This window comes from Giraffa tippelskirchi, chromosome 10, assembly GCF_054371585.1.
Source record: "Giraffa tippelskirchi isolate mGirTip1 chromosome 10, T2T-mGirTip1v1.2.pri, whole genome shotgun sequence".
Classification (NCBI taxonomy): Eukaryota; Metazoa; Chordata; class Mammalia; order Artiodactyla; family Giraffidae; genus Giraffa; species Giraffa tippelskirchi.
Genome location: NC_137284.1, coordinates 5626076 through 5644615, shown reverse-complemented (window position 1 = coordinate 5644615; position 18540 = coordinate 5626076). Strand labels below are relative to the sequence as shown.

Sequence of the window (18540 nt, the reverse complement as noted above, 5' to 3'; positions counted from 1 at the left end):
ATCAGTCCGTCGGCAAACTCCCCAGAGGCAGGGGAGTGAGCTGGCCGTCCCTTTCCTTCTCCCTGAGTGTCGGCCTGGGGAGCCGGCCCCCGGCCCGGCGGGGTCCGCTCTCACCCTACCTCTGCCCCAGCATCTCTAACCTCCCACCCCTCCCTCCCCCCCCACCCCGAGTAAACGCAATGACACATTCTCCCAAATGCCAGTGAGCTGGCTTCGAAGCAAGTGATGGTGTTTTTCCTGCTGCCCTTTGTCTGGGCTGACCGCCCCCCTTGCCTATTGTCCCGCCGCCTGTCCCATTTCCAAAAGCCGAGGCTAAGCGAGGCGCCCGGGCTGGGGCAGGTGACTAACCGGCTCACAATGCCCCCCCCCGGGGGGGCGGGCAGAGGGCACCACAGGCCCACTGCCCAGTGCAGAGGAAAGAAGAGGGCACTTGGCAAAAGGTTCTTCCCTCCAGTTCACAGGGTTCTTCATTCTTCCTGCCTCTGGCCAGGAGAGTGCTCATGGGTGGGGGACTCCTAATTCATTAATCAGCACGAGGCACCGGACCAGTTTCAACACCAGAGGTTTCAGGGGTGACTCAGCGAGACCGCTCGGGTGCAAGGCGATGGAGAGACCTGGAGTCCCCACTTGTGAAATGCTTCCCCGTGAAGTCTCTGCTTTCTCCTGCCTTTGGGGTTGGGGCTGTGGGCTTTCCGGGTGGTGGAGTCGCGGTGGCTGGGCTGTGGAGGGCCCTCCGTCTGTCCTTCCCTCGGGGCTGGACAGGGACTCGCCAGGCGTGATCCCTAGGGGACTCAAGCCCAGACCCTCCCTGGAGGGTCTCCCTCTCTCCCTGCACAGAGGACTGCCAAGGAGAGCGCAGAGGAAACACTCTCATCTGGGGGCGTGCAGACATCCCCACTCCAGGACTTTCCTTTGGTCATTTGGTCTCCAAGGCTTGAGTGCTCTAGAGCCAGACCACCAATTAAATCACTTGGTAATAAGTTGCTTTTGTTGTGGTCTGTTCGCCGCCCCCAGGAGGGAGAGGTGGTGGTGGGCCAGACCGGCACGGTGACTCTGCTCAGAACGGCATCAGAGCCTGCACCCCCCATGCCCGCCCTGGTGCCCCCAGAGAAAGAAGGGTGCCCTGCCGGCCTTGCCCTAGCCCCTCGAGGCTGCGGGTCAGAGAAGGAGGCACGGTCCTGCCCAGAGCGGGGTTCCCAGGGCAGCTCTTCCCTTTTCTGTACTTCCCGAACTGAGGTGGGGGGGTGGGGGGGTGGGGGGGTGGGGAAGAAGTTTGTTTTCAATTACCTCACTGGAGTGGGACAGACTTTGTTGTTGGTTTTTTTTTCTCCCCCTCTTCTTTCTTTTTTTTCCCTAAACGAGGAGAAAAAGAGCTGGGAAAGGGGAGCTGGCCTGTGGTAGGGGGCAGGGGCTTTTCTTGGGAGTCAGGAGCAGCTCTGATGAAACCTGCCTTGGGGGGGGCCCTTGGAGAAGTGCTCAGGGGGGCCTCCTCCCGCCCCTCCCCCAACCAGAATGCTGGAGTTTCAATGACATTCTTGGTCAGCGAGCCCAAGAATCTTTTGATGCTCATGCCAAGGTCAAGGAGGCAGATGCCCAGTGGGTGACGGGCACTGAGGCTGGCCTGGAGGTCTAGCAGCTACCCTTTTGGAGGGAGGCGGGGCGGGGGAGGGGGAGAGGGGAGCTGCTCAAGCCCTTCTCCCCGGGTTTGCAGCCTGCTCCTTGCGGAGAGTGTCTGCACAGACAATGTGGTTTGGATTTGGCCGAGCCCCTCAGCACCTTATAAAGCACCTTGCTGAGTCAGGGAGAAAGCAGCCCCAACACGGGAGAGAAGGAGGGGGCCTGGAGAGAAAGGGGAAGGAGGGAGAGGGGAGCTAAGGAGGGGGGCGCTGAGGGAAGAGGAGGGAGAAGAGAGAAGAGAGAAGGGACAGGGCAGGAAAGAGGAGACACAAAGAGGCAAATCGGTAGGTGGGAGCGGGAAGGAGGAAGAGGAACCCGGTGCAGTGGAAGGGAAGGGACGCGTCCATGCCCCCTCACCCACACCCCGGCAAAAGTTCACCTCGGGAGTCTAGAAAGCATTGGTTTGCAGGAACTGAGGGTTGCAGCTCTGGAATGGGGACCCAGGCCAACTGGTGCAGGGACAAGTGGCTTTCTACATAGCCCCCCCACCCCGGGGCTTGACACCCCGACCCCATGAGCTGGGGAAGCCCTGTTTTCCCTCGGCCTCTTGTCTGGACTTGCAGCCCTGCCCTCTCCCCTCACCTGGGGGGTGGGGGAGCAAGCCGCTCCCCTCACCTGGGGGGTGGGGGAGCAAGCCGCTCCCCTCCCCATCTTCCCCACTGCCCAAGGGAAAATCATCTCCATCTCCAAGCTGCCAGTGCCCCTCTGCCATGTCTGGGCAAAGGCAGCATGCCGGCGACGAGCTGCCAGTTGGGCCGGGGTGGGGGCTGGAATAAAGACGGTACCTTTATTCTGCCAAATCCCCAAGGGGGTGGGCTGGTGGGGGTGGGGGTGGGGAAGGAAGAAGGGAGGGGTGGAGAACGGAGAGCCCCGCAGGTTTCCGTGGGGTGGCCGAGGCACAGGTGGCTGCCCTCTGATTTCCAGGTGGAGACCTTGGGGGAAGTTCCTGCTCCCCCGTGGCTCTCAGACAGGGAGGTTTGACCGGGGCCCTTCCTGCTCTCACCGTCTGAGATTCCTGGTGGGGGCAGGGCAGAGGTGAGATGAGGAGACGCTGGTGGGGGGCCGGAGGGGGGCGCAGATCCATCTGTCCCATGATGGCTCCTACAGGCATTTCCTGAGCCCCAGCTGGGTGCCAGGTCTTGTAAAGGACAGAAGAAAACCCACCCCTGCCTTCAAGAATTTCAGAGTCTGGTGACAAAGGACACTCATTAAACTGAGTTCAGAGAGCGGGAAGGCCAGCTCTGGGAGGAGGTGGAGCTTTTGGGTGGACTTGTGGCTGGATGGCAGGAGGGGTGGCTACAACCACTGGCTGAAGCCCTGAGGTCCCACGAGCTGAGGCGGGTGGGTGGAGGCCAGGATGGGGAGTCAGGATGCTGGGCTTCCAACTGACTGGCATGGCCTCGGGACAAGCCCATCACCTCTCCGTGGAATGGTATATGACCACCTCCCCAGGGCATGGTGGGAGTATCCGTGAGCCAATGAGGAGGATGTTGCTCTGATGCCCTCTCTGGCCTTCTTCCAGACTTCACTCCTTACCATCCGCAGGGGTTAGCCGGTCAGGCCTCAAAGGGTGTGGCTGGGTAGGGGGCAGGGCTGGCACTCAGAGAGGACGGAGCTGCCCTCCAAGGGGGTGGGGGTGAGTCAGTGTTGACTCAGGGATGGGTTAGGGTTCCACCCCTCCCTCCTGCCTCCCCACCTCCCCCCATAACTGGCACCCCCAGGGAAGGCTGTCTATATGCCCAAAAGACACCATGTCCCACACAGCTGCAGAACTGACCCTGAAGGCACCCTGGCTCTGATCAGTGCCCTCTTGGTGGGTGAACAGGAGTGTCATACTGGAGAAGCCCACGGAAGTGAGTAAGGACATCCATCCATTCATTCATTCATCTATTTGTTCACCAAACCTTCATGAGCTCCTGCTCCATGCCAGGTGCCAGGGACCAGAGCCCTAAGAGGATGGGAGCCCTAAGAGGCCCTGGGGTGGGGTGGGGTGGGGTGGGGTGGAGGCCCCGGGGTGGGGGGGGGGGTGGAGGCCCCTCCCAGGGGGGGTGGAGGCCCCGCCCTAGAGACTCTGCCAGCCTGCTGCGATGCCTGGTGTTTCTCAGTGACACGCTACTCTTTCGCACCTCTCGGGCTTAACTCATGACAAGTGTTAAGACATACTGAGCTCTCACCACGAGTCAGGTCCTGCGCTAAGGCTTATGTGAATGATTTCATTCCATTTTTACAAAAACCCTAGATAGTAAGAACTCCCTCGTGGCTCAGCCAGTAAGGAGTCTGCCTGCAATGCAGGAGACCCGGGTTCAATCCCTGGATTGGGAAGATCCCCTGGAGAAGGAAATGGCAACCCACTCCAGTATTCTTGCCTGGAAAATCCCATGGACAGAGGAGCCTGACAGGCTACAGTTCATGGGATTGCAAAGAGATGGACACGACTGAGTGACTTCACTTCACTTCAGATAGTAAGAACTGGTGTTTCCCCATTTGATACACGAGGGGATTGAGGCTTGGTAAGATGAGGCCACTTGGCTGAGGTCACACCAAGAGGTAGAAGCAGGGCTGGAACTGAGGACCGTCGGCCTCGGGCACTGTTCCCTCTTTACCGCACCCGTCGTGCAGGGACCCTTGAGAAGAGAAGGGGTTGGATACAGAGACAAACAGCATGTGCTGAGTACCCCCTGGCTCAGTCAGTTCAGTCCAGTCGCTCCATCGTGTCTGACTCTTTGCGACCCCACGGACTGCAGCACGCCAGGCCTCCCTGTCCATCACCAACTCCTGGAGCTTCCTCAGACTCATGTCCATCGAGTCGGTGGCTAGGAGGCATCCAACCTGGGGCACCCCTGGTCTCTTCGGGACACTAGCACGCCCTCTGGGACAGAGAGTCCCCATGTGCCTGGAGCAGTAGACCTGGGCTCTCCTGCCCACAGCCCCCACCCACGACTGATGGGCCAGGCACCCTACATGGGCCTCCTGGGTGGGTGAGAGGCACCCACCGGGAGCACTTGCGTCCCTTCAGTAGATTCCATGAGCAGAGCATGGAGTTAGAACCATGGAACGAGCACTGAGCTGGGAGTCAGATGGCGGCCTGCCCGCAGAACCAGAACAAGGGCTTCCCCGTGCCTCCTGAGGGCCTGACTCTGCAGTCTGCAACATCCCAGGAGGAGCTCCCCCTCAGGGTGTGGGGGGCCACAGAGGGCAGGAGAGGGAGGAAAGGCAGCATGCACTTCCCCTTTTCCTCCAAGGGCAGGAGCCCAGAGGGCTCTGCCTCGCCCTGAGCTGGCTGTGATGTCAGCGGAAACCCCAGGACTGAAGGCCTCCTCCTACCTTAGCCCTACCCTGTATCCCCCACCTGCACCTGGCCCAGCTTGGGCCTCCTGAAGACACCGCGCCCCCAGCCCCCTGCCTCCTAGCAGCGGAGAGGAACCCGGCTGCTTCCTGCCTCTGCCCTGCCCTACGGGGGCAGGGAGGTGCGGGGGGGGGGCTCACTCCCCCATCTGCAAGGATGTCAGGGTGATGGATGTGTGAGGAGGCCAGGGCAGAAGGGATACCCCCAGCTGCTCCCCTACTCCCCCGCATCCGTCCGTCCATCTGTCCGCCAGGAGATTTCCCCACCATTCTCTGGGATGTTCCACTGCCCTGGCCAACCCATGCCTCGGGCTCTGTGACTCCGTCTCCCCTGGCAGAGGAGTGGGGTTACCTCTCCCTGGGCTGGAAGATCCTTATCCTGCCCTGCTGAGTCACTGCCAGTCCCCTCCCTCCCACCAGCCTTCTTTCTTCAGTCTTTCTCCAGACTGTCTGGGTTGCACAGGGGCCCCTGGGGGGTCAGAGGACAGCCAGCAGCTGCTACCTCCTTGGGGCCATCCCAGAACAGCTGGGAGCTGCCTTCACCAGCTGCGTGACCTTGAGCGAGTCACTCGACCCCTCCACACTCTGTCTTCTCTTGCATAAAGCAGGGTGATGATGATGGTTTCTTCCTCAGAATAAGGGATAATTGACTTCACATGGCAACCCACTCCAGTATTCTTGCCTGGAGAATCCCATGGAGCCTGGCAGGCTACAGTCCATGGGGTTGCACAGAGTCGAACACAACTGAAGTGACTTAGCACCCATGCAATGCTTAATACAAGTCAAACCTCTGGCACTTAACGCACAACAATGTTACGTTATCATCTCGCTCTGTCCTCCCGTCTCTGCTCACGATGCTGCCCTGACTCCTGACCCCTGCAAGCCCCATGTTAATCTGCCTGCACCTCTGTTCTTTCCCTTTGGCCTTCTTCCTGAGCCCTGTCCCCAGCACCCCCACTCTGACACCCCACACCAGGCACAGACACGGAACCCTGGAAAGTTCTAGAGCTGGGCCACTGCTCAACTTTCCTCCAGCGGGTCCTGAGCATTGGCCTCGGCCTCCTGGACGGCCTCCTCGTAGACAGTCAGCGTGTTGGAAGATGGACACAGGCACAGTGAGCTCTGGGGCGATGAGAGGAGCCACCCGCCCCCCAAGCCGTGCCAGGTGCCAGCCCTCTTCTGTCTGGGAGGGGCTCCCCCCTCCCTGGCCCCAACAGACACCCTTCCGGGGCCCACCTCGTGGTCCCAGGCAGAGCACCCTGAACACGTGTCAGCTTGAGCTGCTGACCTCTGTGAAACTTGTTCAATGAAACCTGCGCTCAAGAGCTCGGACAGGTGCGCGAAGGGCTGTGGTGCCCAGAAGGCCGGGGTCAGAGGTCAGGAAGATGTCAAGGGAAACTGAGGTTGGAGAACAGCACTTGGCCTGGAACGGGCTGCTGGGCCGGGAGGACCTGGCGCTCGGGCCTTTGGGGCCCAGTCACCCCCCACGGCTGTCTGAAGCACCTCCTATATGTGCCTGCGGGACAGTGTGGTCCTACAGAGACCCGCACCCTGCCCGCCAAGGGCTGGGGTCTGCGGGGACAGAGGGGAGATGGCTGCAGAGCCGCCTTGCTCTTAATGAGCAGTCTCCTCCCTGCCCTGACCTCAGCTCTCTGAAGTCTCTCCTCCCCCCCGCCCCCGCACTGTAGTAAGCCCACCTCAGCCAGGGAAGATGGCTCCTGGGGCCCTCTCCCTTGGGTGCCTAGCACAGTGTTGGACACCCACCTGGGACCCTCGGGCACCCACTTGCCCTCCCCAGGGCAGCCTGGTCTCTGAGCTGGAAGCAGGGACTGGACACGGTGTCTGTCTCCCTCTGCTGGTCCCTGAGGGCACAGCCGGGCTGGGCTGCTTTCCCAGAGCTGGCAGTGCCCACGGCCCCCCAGACAGCTGACAGCAAGCACTGGGGACACTGAGGCAAGGGCCTGGGAGTGAGACTGGGCTCCAGGCTGTAAGAATACGGACGCTGCCTCTCGGGGCCCAAAGCCTGCCTCCAACAGGGGCCCGGGGGTGGTCTTAGGGAGGCCAGGTTGTCTCCCTGATGTCCTCCCCACGGGCCAGCAGGCCCCAAACAGCTTCCTTCCCTTCTAACCCATGAATGGAGCTGTCATCCACAGATTTATCTAAACCTTTTGCGAAGCTATTTCTGTTTCCAGCCGAGACCACATCTTGGGGTAATGAGTTCCATCGAGTCCTCCCCTGCTGGGGAAAGCACGCTGCCTTTGATTTGTCCTAAACTTACCTCACTTGCGCTCCGAGGGGGCCCTGTAACTCCAGCGTGCCAGGTTCTGGTGAACAAGCCTGAGCTTTCCCCTTCCCATCTGCGGCCTTTAAAAATTCCATCTCATCTCCCTTTCACCTCCAGCCCTGCAGACGGAAGGGACCTGGTGTCTCAGTTGTGCTCGGAGCCTAGCAATGCCAGCCCCCAGCAGCTGACCAAGACGGCGAGGGTTCATCTTCTCCCCACAGGGGCAGAGGGCCTGCCGAGGGCCCAGGATCGAGTGGGCACACAGCCCCCACCCTGCGCCTCTTCCCGGGGCTGGCTGGCTTCTGCCCCTACCCGCGCTCTCCCTCTGAGCATTCTCCAGTTCCTGGCCTCCAGACCTTTCCTCTGTAATGCTACGGTGGGGGGCGGTCCCTCCCAGAGTGGATTCACCCTGGCCTCATCCGTGTTGATGATTTATTCTGTCCCCGGTCCCGACCCCAGAATACTGTGAGGGGACACTCCAAAGACAGAGAAGCCAGGACACAGTGATCCGAGTAACAGCTACACTGACCGTGAGAACGAAGGGCTTTATGAACATTGAGAAAGTTAATCTTCGCCACGGCCCTCTAAGATAGGGACTGTTAGCTGCTCCTCCCCCGATTTACAGATGAGAAAACTGAGGTTCAGAGAATATAAAAGTAAAGTGTTCATTTGCACAGAGCCTGAAAGTGATGAGGCCAGGATTCAGACTCAGGCACACAAGGGCCCAGAACCCCATGGTCCACCTCAACAGACGACGTGGCTTCAAGTCTTGTGAACTTTCAGAATCCGACACTCTTCGGTCATCCAACCCATGTTTATTAAACCACTGCTATGAGCCAAGCTTGTTCTGGTTGCTGGGAGAAATGCCAGGGAACAAAAAAGGCCCAGGCTGGGCTTGCCTCTGAGGGCTGGAGGCACCCACTGTACCACAAACCCATCGTATGTGGGCAAGTAGAGCCCTACCAGCTCAGTGCCCGTCAGCTCAGAACTCTCTCACACACTGGAAAACCCCAGAGTCACCACGCACACACCATTTCCCATGTGTGCACACCCCATTTCCCATGAGTGCACAGCCCATCTCCCGTGAGTGCACAGCCCATCTCCCGTGAGTGCACAGCCCAGCCTCTGCAGCGTCATGCCCTCTGTAAGGGATTTTTGTCCTGGGCTCTCTTTCCCACACCTAGAAAAGTGTGTCTAACATGTTTGTTTGTTTGTTTTTTAGTGTGTATTCAGATTGGCCCTATTAGAAATGTACATTTTAAAAATTATTTATTTATTGATGGTTGCGCTGGGTCTTCCTTGCTGATCCAGGGCTTTCTCTGGTTTCAGTGAGCGGCGGCTACTCTTGGTCGTGTGCAGGCTTCTCATTCTGGTGGCTTCCCTTGTGGAGTATGGGCTCCAGGGCCGGCGGGCTCCAGTAGTCGTGGTGCACAGGCTTAGCTGCCCCTCGACAATGTGGGATCTTCCTGGACCAGGGACCAAACCTGTGTCCCCTGCATTGGCAGGCGGATTCTCATCCACCGTACCACCAGGAGAAGTCCTAACATGTGTTAAATGAATGAATTACTGAGCTCTGAGGATTCTGTGATTTCAAACCTAACAAGTTGGGTGAGAAGCGGCAGTTGAAATTTCCAGACACATAGTTATTTTAAAAGTTTGAAATCTGCCCCCGAGACACTCACACACACACACACTCCCACATAATCACATACTGTGTTCTTGCAAGAGGCCATCTCTAACGTGGGGTATGGCGAAGACTGTAAGAATGTGGGGTTTTAAAAACTCTTGAGACAGCATCTCATTCAACCCGCTCACTTTATCAAGGAGGAAACAGACCCAGAGCAGGGCCTTGACTTGCCTGAGGCCATCTGTGAGCAGGGAGAAGGGCTGGAGTCCCCCTGTGCCTCTTCCCTTTTAGACCTGGAGGGCCTTCTTGGCTACACCAATTGCCAGCCTGGAGAGGCTGCCTGACCTCCGATGGGAGAGCTCCCTTCCAGCTCCACAGCCTGGGGGAGCAGGCCTGCCAGTTCCAGCTTTTCCCCAGAGCGGGGGTGGCTAGGAGAGAGGCTGAGGGCAGCTGGAGGGCCCCTTGTGATCTCAGCACATCAAGTTGGGAAGGGGCATCTCATGCCACCAACCACATTGTACAGTCGCAGACACGGGAGGGACTCACCCAAAGTCACAGTAGAGTCAGCGTTGAGGACAGACCAGAGACCCAGGACTCCTGATTCCCAACTCTAAGCTCCTTTCTGGTGTCTGAGCCCTTCACAAGGGTCAGGAGATTCCTGGATTTGGCAGGTATGTGTGCATGCATGCACACACACACATAGTTTAGGAAAGACTCATCAGAAGTCCAAAAGCATTTCTGTCTCCTTCTCCCTCCGTACAGTCAGAGGTATGGTTTTTCCAGTAGTCACGTATGGATGTGAGAGTTGGACTGTAAAGAAGACTGAGCACTGAAGAACTGATGCTTTTGAACTGTGGAGGTGGAGAAGACTCTTGAGAGTCCCTTGGACAGCAAGGCGATCAAACCAGTCAATCCTAAAAGAAATCAACCCTGAATATTCATTGGAAGGACTGATGCTGAAGCTGAAGCTCCAAAACTTTGGCCACCTGATGTGAAGAGTCAACTCATTTGAAAAGACCCTGATGCTGGGAAAGACTGAAGGCAAAAGGAGAAGGGGGCAACAGAGGATGAGATGGCTGGATAGCATCACTGACTCAATGTACATGAGTTTGAGCAAACTCCGGGAGATGGTGAAGGACAGGGAAGCCTGGACTGCGTGTTGCAGTCCATGGAGTCGCAAAGAGTCAGACACGAATGAGCAACTAGACAACAACTTCCGCCCCCCAGAGCCTTGCTCCAAAGCCTGGAGGCTACAGGACCCTACAGCCCCATAAGGGTCAGGAGCAGAGACCCGGCTGTTCCATGAGTCACAGCTCCCCTCCCTGCCTTCCAGGGAATGTTGGCTCTCTCCCCTGTTCCAACTGGGCTGCTCAGGCAATGGCTGGGGAAGCAGTGGAGAAGCCACGAAGGCTCGGCTGATTCTCACTGGAATAAAAAAGAGAGAGGGTGAGATCCAGGGAGGATGAGCAAAGTAAGGAGTAGAATAACGAATGCTAGGTTCTTTGTGGGCAGGGTGTGGACTGAACAGAATGTGGGGTGACAGCTATCATCCACGGAAGGGTAGGACTGTGGGCAGGGCTTGGAAGTTTTCTTTATTTAATCACAGCACTGTGCTAACAGGCTGCTGCTGCTGCTGCTGCTGCTGCTAAGTCGCTTCAGTCGTGTCCGACTCTGTGCAACCCCAGAGACAGCAGCTCACCAGGCTCCCCCGTCCCTGGGATTCTCCAGGCAAGAACACTGGATTGGGTTGCCATTTCCTTCTCTAATGCATGAAAGTGAAAAGTGAAAGTGAAGTCGCTCAGTCATGTCTGACTCCTAGCGACCCCATGGACTGCAGCCCACCAGGCCCCTCCGTCCATGGGATTTTCCAGGCAAGAGTACTGGAATGGGGTGCCAGTGCCTTCTCTGGTGCTAAGAGGCAACCGGAGTCAATTCAGTTTCACTTGGATCACACACCTATTCACTGAACGCGTACTTACTGATCACCTGCTGAAGGCCGGGCCCTGTGCGAGGTACGGTGACACAGTAACAAACGCAACAGACCAGTCCTGGCCTCATGGGGCTGACATACTAGAGGCAGTACAGAAGTAGACACACGTGAAATAATGTTGAGTTGTGCTAAGTGCTGTGGATGACTCGGAGCAAGGGATTAGCTGGATGATGGGGAGGGGGCCTGGAGCGGGGAGGCAGAGAAAGCCTATCTGAGGATGGGCCCCTGAAGCTGAGCCCTAGGAAGAGAAGGTGCCCGCATGTGAGGAGGAGGGAAGAGCATTCCAAGTGGTGGGAATAGCTTATGCGGAGAGCCCAAGGTGGAGAAGGATGTGGTTGCTTCAGGAAATGGATGGGGCCAGCCCAGCTGCAGAGGGAGGCCAGAGACAGGTGAAGAGATGGGCAGGGCCAGCTCCTGCCTGCAGGTTTGGGGTAAGGGGTTTAGTTTTTGGTGGCTTATTTATTTATTTAGGCCACGCTTCATTCCCTAACCAGGGACTGAACTCGCGCCCTCGGCAAGCTCAGAGTCCTTACCAGTGGAGCCTCAGGGAATTCCCAAGGGATTTAGGTTTGATGAAGTACAGTAGTTGGAAACCACTGCAGGATCTAAACTGGAGAAAGGCGTGACATGACTGACATTTTAGGAAGGTCATTTTGGTGCTGTATGGAGAGTGGAGTGGAGGGGTAGGGAACCACTCAGAGTGCTCCTACCATCATTCAAGTGAGAGATGATGGTGGCCTGAGCCAGAATGATGGCTGTGGACATGGGAGAGGAGGACCACGCTGCCATCTGTTTGGGAGGCAGAGCACTCAGGGCTTGCTGAAGGATTGTAGTATGTAAGGGGTGGGTCAGGATGGAGTCAAGGATGAGTCCCAGTTTACTGACCTAAATGCCTGGGTAGAAGTGGTACCATTTACACTGACCCCCTTACAAGGCAAGAATAATCTCCTCCAGTAATCCAGGGAAACCTGGTGAGGGAGGAAAACTGAGGGTAAGGAGAGGAAGTGGGGTCCAGAATTGCAGGCCAGGAGCAGGAGGGCAAGGGTCCCACAAACATGGCTTCCTCACTGGAGACAGTGACAGAGGGGCAAGGCCCTAAAGGAATGCAGGGGTGCCCAAGGGTCCCTCAAATCACACCGGGTGCTGCAGGAAACCAGAGGTCAGGAGCCCCTCCGTGACTTGCCCTCTTCTTCACACACTTGAGGACCGAGGCTGAGGGCAAGGGGAAGGCCTGACAGGCTGACTGGTGTATACGTGCTCAGTCGTGTCCCACCCTTTGCGACCCCGTGGACTGTAGCCCACCAGATTCCTCGGTCCATGGGGTTTTCTGGGCAAGAACACTGGTGTAGGTTGCCATCTCTTCCAGGGGACCTTCCCAACCCAGGGATTGACTAAGCCCCTCTTTTGGCACTCTCCCTTGGTCTTTTTCAAACGACCAGAGACGCAGGAGTCTATCCTCATAAAATGTTTCCAGCGCTTCCCATCAGTGACCCTCATCATTCAGCAGCCCCCATCCGTCCTCTCACACCCACTTCCCTCCCAACGGAGGGGAAAGCCCCACGCGCTGCTGAGTCTTGACTTTCGCCTTCTCCCGCCGGCCACATCCTTCTACTCCTTTCCGTCCGGAGAAGCTTCTGTTCTTTGGGATCAAAGAAGGATCGTCGAAGCCACGGCGAGCAGCCACTTCCCACCCCGGGATCCTGTAGCAAGGTGCGTTACTATCGTTTCAGAGCTGGTAGTTGCTGCTTCTGTCCGCGTCCCCGGCCCGCCCGGACAGGGTGAGACGGTCTTGCATCGACTCCGTACGCACCCCCCGGCGCTGGACAGACGTCCAGGAAATCCGTACTAAATTAATGATCCGGGCCGGGCCCGCCCGCCCATCTGCGGATTCCGAGCCCACTGTTTGCTCCCGGACACCCTCTGGGCGCCTCGCGTTCGGGCGCGCGGCCGCCGTGTGGCCGGTGACCAGCCCGGCAGCCCAGGGGCTCTCGAGGGCTGAGGGTGGGCCTGGACCGCACGGAGGAACCGGGTTCTCCCGAGTCACGTGACAGGACCGGCAGCGGGCGCAGACTCCCTCACGTGACGGCGCAGCCGGCGAGCGTCTTTCTCACGTGACGGAGCTGCCGGCCTGCGGCCCAATCAGGAGGCGGGGGCGGGGCTGCCGGGGGCGGTGCGCGGGAAGGGAACCCCTTCCCGGGAGCCGCGGGAGTGACCCGGAGAGGACCGTTGAGCTGGAGTCCGGCCCGGGGCCCGGGGTCCGTCGCCCGCCCCATCCCGGTCACTGGGGGCAGCATGAAGTGTCTGGTCACGGGCAGCAACGTGAAGGGTGAGTCTGGGCTGGCCGGGGGCTGGAACCACGTGGGACGGCCCGAGGCGCCCGCAAAACCCTGTCTCTCCCCTCCTCCCCGCAGTGCTCGGCAAGGCCGTCCACTCCCTGTCCCGCATCGGGGACGAACTCTACCTGGAGCCCCTGGAAGACGGGGTGAGGAGACCGGGTTTGGGGGAGTAGTGTGAAAGTCCCAACAGGGAGCCCTGATCGGGGCTCGAGTCTCGCTCTCATCAGGCAGGGTGCCCGGTGGACACGTTTGCTGAGTTTAGCAGCACCACCCCCCCCCCCCCCCCGTTGCTGGAGCGTCCCTTTGGGCCCTGTCATCTTCCCAGGCCGGTGTCTGAATCGAGAGCCCTTGCCCTCCCTAAAGTGCCTGGTGGTGGGTGGGGGTGATTAGGTAAAAGGCATGGGGGCTGAAGGCTGGGTCGTGCTCTTGCCGTGGAAGCGGCGGCTCTGAGGCCCACTTGGGCCTTGGGGAGGGCTGCACGGAGGACACCCCCGATGGCTGGAAGGAGAGGGCAGGCTTCTGCAGGTGATGGTAGAACGGAAGCCGTTGGGGCAAGTGCCTGGGCAAAAGCTGGCCTGAGGGCTGGGCCCAGCACTGCTGGTGACCGCATCTTTCTCCCCACTTCTCCTGGCTCCAGCTCTCCCTCCGGACCGTGAACTCCTCCCGCTCAGCCTACGCCTGCTTCCTCTTTGCCCCCCTCTTCTTCCAGCAGTACCAGGCGGCCACCCCTGGTCAGGACCAGCTGCGCTGTAAGATCCTGATGAAGGTGAGGCGGGTCCCTCAGCAGCGGCAGGGCACTCCCCCAGGAACCCCTCCCCGCAGTGCAGTTTGCTCTGGGGCACACAGCAGGTGCCTGCAGGGGGAGAGATGTATACTGAAGCAATCTGGTGCAGAACACAGGGCCGGGCTGAGCAGAGACATCCATGGGGGTAATGGGCCATATGGAGAGGGTAGCTCAATCTGCCAGGGACCTGCAGGGAGTAAATGACTTTCAGGTTGGTCCTTGAAAGATAAGTAGGTCTTTTGAAAGCATTCCAGACCAGGGTAAGAGCACGAACGAAAGCCTGGAAGGGTGCAGATATCTGCGTGTGTGTGTGGGGGTCCTTTCCTGGTGTGACAGTGCTGAGCCCATAATGGGCCAGAGCCCAAGGGGACTGGACATGAGAGCCGGTTGGTGGAGGTGCAGTGCTGAGCAGATGTGTTTCCCTTGCCTAGTCCTTCCTGTCTGTCTTCCGCTCGCTGGCAATGCTGGAAAAGACTGTGGAGAAATGCTGCATTTCCCTGAATGACAGGAGCAGCCGCCTGGTAGTTCAGCTACACTGTAAATATGGTGAGTGAGCAGCAACTGGCTGACCCAGGGGTCCTTGCGGTGTGGGATTAGAGGTTGGCAAGCCCACTGAGACCCTGTCTGCCCATCCAGGGGTGAGGAAGACTCACAACCTGTCCTTCCAGGACTGCGAGTCCCTGCAGGCCGTCTTCGACCCAGCCTTGTGTCCCCATGTGCTCCGTGCCCCAGCCAGGTGAGCCCGCCCCTGGATGCACGCTGAGCCCTAGGCTTTTCCTTCTTTCGGCCTCAGGAGTCACCTCCTCTTTAAGGAGGCACCTTCTCTGTTTATCCTGCAGGGTATCTGTGAACCTCCAAGCGTTCATCCAACCTGGTTTGCTTTCAGGGCCTTGACTGGCCCTTTAAGGGCAGAGGCTGGAGTGAGGAGGGGCCAGATGTTCCCTTGTCCCATGTTCCTCTCTGTCTCCTGAGTCTGTATTCTCCACCTCAAAGTCTGACTTGGCTTTCTGACCACTCAGACCCACTCTGACTCCTCTTTCAAAGAACAGGTCTCCAGCTTGCCCTCACGTCTCCTCTGACCTGAACACCTTTGAAGGTCCGTTAATTTTTGTGGCCCTGGGACTTGTAACCTTTCTCTAACCTGGTCATCCTTCTGGGATGATCCCCATTCAAGGACAGCCTCTCTTCCTACCCGGCTGGGTTCTAGCCCTGAGGGGTCCTCAGGCCACGGCTGGACAGGGAGGTCACAGTCCTGGAGGGCTGCCTGAATAACCAGCTATGGGAGAGGAACCATTCTGGGCAGTCACCGGGGCCGTGCAGGGCCTGGGAGATGGGGAGCGCAGCAGATGCCAAGGTCCCTGGAGAAGACCAGAGAGGAGTGGGTCTCCTCCCACCTGCCCACATGCAGGGTGCCCCGTGCACTCGAGTAACCCAAGGTCTCACGTTTCTTTTCTTTTGGTAGCCGCAGGACGTGGTAACCTGAAGGTCCCTTTGAGCCCTGACTTTGTTTTTCTGAGTTCTGTTGAAATAGCACTGCCCAGGATCCCTTTGGGTAGAGAAAGAGGGAATCAATCTGTGGTCTGGGTTTTGAGGATTTTTCTTTCTTTTAAAATGAGTGATTGTTTTTCTTGTCTTACGGACAATTTCAAATTCATATAAAAGCAGATAACCAGCTTCTGTCCCAGTTGTCTTGAGGCAAATTCCAGGTGTTATTTCACCTGTAACTATTTACCAGCCTTCTACTAGACAAGGACCTGAGGATTCTTTGTAAGGCGGTATTTATGCGGACAGTGTGGGTCTGGTCTCCCGACCCTGGATGGGCAGGTGCGACCTGCCTGGTTCAGTTCAGCACAAACCGCCTGAACTTCCTGCTGCCTTCCGTGGGCCTGTTCTTGTCTGCTTCCGTCTCTTGCAAGAGGACTGCTCTCCCACAACATCCTGGGAACCTTGGATGAGGCAGGGACTGTGTCCTGCTGCTCCCGTGCTCCACCCCGGGGCCATGCTAGGCCTGGCCTGGTTCTCTTTGGGTGTTGGTGTGCCCTGCTGTCCCGCCTCAGGTCCTCTGAGAGCAAAGCCATTGGGCAGGGCCGAGCCTTGGGTGTGATGCTGTGCCCTCCCCACAGGGTCCTGGTGGAGGCTGTCCTGCCTTTCCCCCTTGCGCTGGCTGAAGTGACGCTGGGCATCGGCCGTGGCCGCAGGGTCATCCTGCGTAGCTACCAAGAGGAGGAGGCAGGTGAGGGGACTGATGGGGCCTGGGGCAGAGAGCAGAGGCTGGGGGGGTTGCGCAGAGAGCAGAGACGGGCTGGGGGGAGTAGAGCCCGGCTTCCTCCTGTCGCTGCTCCCCCAGACAGCGCCGTCAAAGCCATGGTGACGGAGATGAGCATCGGAGAGGAGGATTTCCAGCAGTTGCAGGCCCAGGAGGGGGTGGCCATTACTTTCTGCCTCAAGGAATTCCGGGTGAGGTTACTGCCACGCACTCACCGCCCCATCCACCTCTCCTCCCTGCCCAGCCTCCATGCTCTGCTTCTCCCTTCCCAGGGGCTCCTGAGCTTCGCAGAGTCAGCCAACTTGTCCCTTAGCATTCACTTTGATGCCCCGGGCAGGTAAGGCCCAGCCTTGGGATAGGGAAGGGAGGGCTCTGGGGTGCCAGAAGCCAAAGGGCCTTGACCACGCCGGGACCTGTCGTGTGCCCAGGCCAGCCATCTTTGCCATCGAGGACTCTCTGCTGGACGGCCACTTTGTCCTGGCCACGCTCTCAGAGCCGGACTTGCACCCCCGGATCCTACGTGCCCAGGAGGAGCTCCAGCAGCCAGAGCCCCGGCTTCAGGCTCACAGGTGACAGCTCCTCCCACCCTGTGCACCCAGGCTGGAGCCTGCCGCTTCTAGCGTCTGCACCCCCCACCCCATGCACACCCCCATCCCTACTTCCTGTCGGACCCCAGCCCCTACAGTGCTCACCACTTCCAGCCCTGCAGGCTCAGCCTCACTGGTCAGCTGTACTCAGAGATCCCCCCACCCAGGGAAGTGTCCCCAAGGTCGGGCTGGCTTCCTTCTCTGGCTGAGGCCTCCTCCCAAGCCAAGGAGGGAAAAGGGCTGCCGGGAGGCAGGGGGCTGCCTGGGATGGGGGAAGCAGGTGGCTGAAAGGGCAGGTGGGTTGGGGAGGATGGGCCCAGCGTAGTTTAAGGGGAGGAAGTTTGGCCTGGCCCTCCGCCCAGCATGTCCCTGGGCCCCAGTGCTCTCCAGTTCCTGTCCCCTGGGAAGGTGGGGGCTTGGGCCCCAGGTGGCCCAGCTCACTGGACTTGCCGCTCCCCTCCCTTCCCCGAGCTGAACCAGCCCCCCGGTTAGGCCTCTACCTGAACTCTGATCAAAGAATTCTAGGTTGACCCCCTCCCGGAAACAGCCACTTAAAACACCACCCCCATCCTTTCCCCTCCCACCAAATCAGGAAGTAATAAAACGCAAGAGGTCACCAGTGGTCACTAGGCTCCTGCAGGCCCTGGCTGAGCCCTCCAGGTGGGGCCCTAACTCTGATACCGTCTCTGCCTGTAGCACGCCCCACCTAGACCTGGATGACTTTGCTGTCGATGACATGGACTCTTACATGATTGCCATGGAAGCCACCGTGGGCAGTGAGGGCTCCCGGGCACTGCCCTCCATCTCCCTTTCACCTGGCCTCCAGTACCCCTGTAGCTCCAGCCCCCACTCGGAGGAGGAAGATGACGACACCGAGCCCAGCACAGTGCCTGGGACTCCCCCACCTAAGAAGGTAGGGGCTAGAGGCAGGGGAGCTTCCCTGGTGGCTCCAACGGAAAGAATCTGCCAGCAATGCAGGAGATCTGGGTTCAGTCCCTGGGTGGGGAAGATCCCCTGGAGGAGGGCATGGCAACTCACTCCAGTATTCTGGCCTGGAGAATCCCTGTGGACAAAGAGAAGCCTGGTGGGCTACAGTCCATGGGGTTGCAGAGATGGGAGGTGGAGGGAGGGAGCAGCCTCCGGAGCTCACTTGGCTTCCTCTGTTCTCTCGCCAGTTCCGCTCGCTGTTCTTTGGCTCCATCCTGGCCCCTGCACACTCTCCCCAGGGCCCCAGCCCTGTGCTGGCTGAAGATAGTGAGGGCGAAGGCTGAGCCGAGAAGTCCCTGTTGTGAGGACTGGGCCAGATGAAGCCCCGCCCTACCCCTCTCCCAAGGCCAGCCAGGCAGGTCCACTCTCCTTCTTGGGGGGCGGTCCTGCTGGAGCTGAGCTGACTGGTCCTGCCACCTCCCCCAGGGCCTTGCCTGGCCTGGGTCTTGTTTCTCTTCAACCCCCAATCAATCATTCAACCCCCAGTCTATCATGTCTGTTCCCAGTCTGGGTGCTGAGCTGCCCTCTGTAGGGAGTTCCCTCACCTCTTAATCCAATCCTGTGGCCAGAACTGGGGGACTGCCTTCTCTAAGCCCACCTCCCTAAGAAAGAAAAAAATCATTGTGGGGCTTCTGCCCCTGCTGATCCACCTTCTGC

General features: G+C 58.9%; 1 protein-coding gene and 1 long non-coding RNA gene across 3 annotated transcripts; one reads left to right on the top strand and one right to left on the bottom strand.

Moving 5' to 3' along the window:
• Window positions 1-8104: 8104 nt before the first annotated feature.
• LOC145522856 (uncharacterized) lies at window positions 8105-12965 on the bottom strand. Its single transcript, XR_014066194.1, has 2 exons — window positions 10913-12965; window positions 8105-10358 (listed from the first exon to the last, which is right to left on the bottom strand). It is a non-coding gene; the product is annotated as an uncharacterized LOC145522856 (long non-coding RNA).
• A 112-nt stretch (window positions 12966-13077) lies between these two features.
• On the top strand, window positions 13078-18532 carry RAD9A (RAD9 checkpoint clamp component A). Of its 2 annotated transcripts, XM_081531940.1 has the most exons (11): window positions 13078-13249; window positions 13335-13405; window positions 13897-14025; window positions 14475-14589; window positions 14680-14779; window positions 16167-16276; window positions 16391-16500; window positions 16582-16646; window positions 16738-16878; window positions 17593-17809; window positions 18072-18532. In XM_081531940.1, the coding sequence occupies exons 1-11, from the start codon at window positions 13216-13218 to the stop codon at window positions 18165-18167; spliced, it is 1188 nt and encodes a 395-aa protein (XP_081388066.1). In that variant the 5' UTR covers window positions 13078-13215; the 3' UTR covers window positions 18168-18532. The 2 variants fall into 2 exon arrangements, with proteins under 2 accessions (XP_081388066.1, XP_081388065.1); XM_081531939.1 differs by having other exon boundaries at window positions 16391-16646.
• Window positions 18533-18540: the final 8 nt, after the last annotated feature.

Coding starts and splice junctions, on each gene's coding strand:
- RAD9A (XM_081531939.1), top strand. CDS start 13,216: ATGAAGTGTCTGGTCACGGGCAGCAACGTGAAGG. Junction 13,250..13,334: donor CACGGGCAGCAACGTGAAGG/GTGAGTCTGGGC, acceptor TCCTCCCCGCAG/TGCTCGGCAAGGCCGTCCAC. Junction 14,590..14,679: donor TCAGCTACACTGTAAATATG/GTGAGTGAGCAG, acceptor CTGCCCATCCAG/GGGTGAGGAAGACTCACAAC.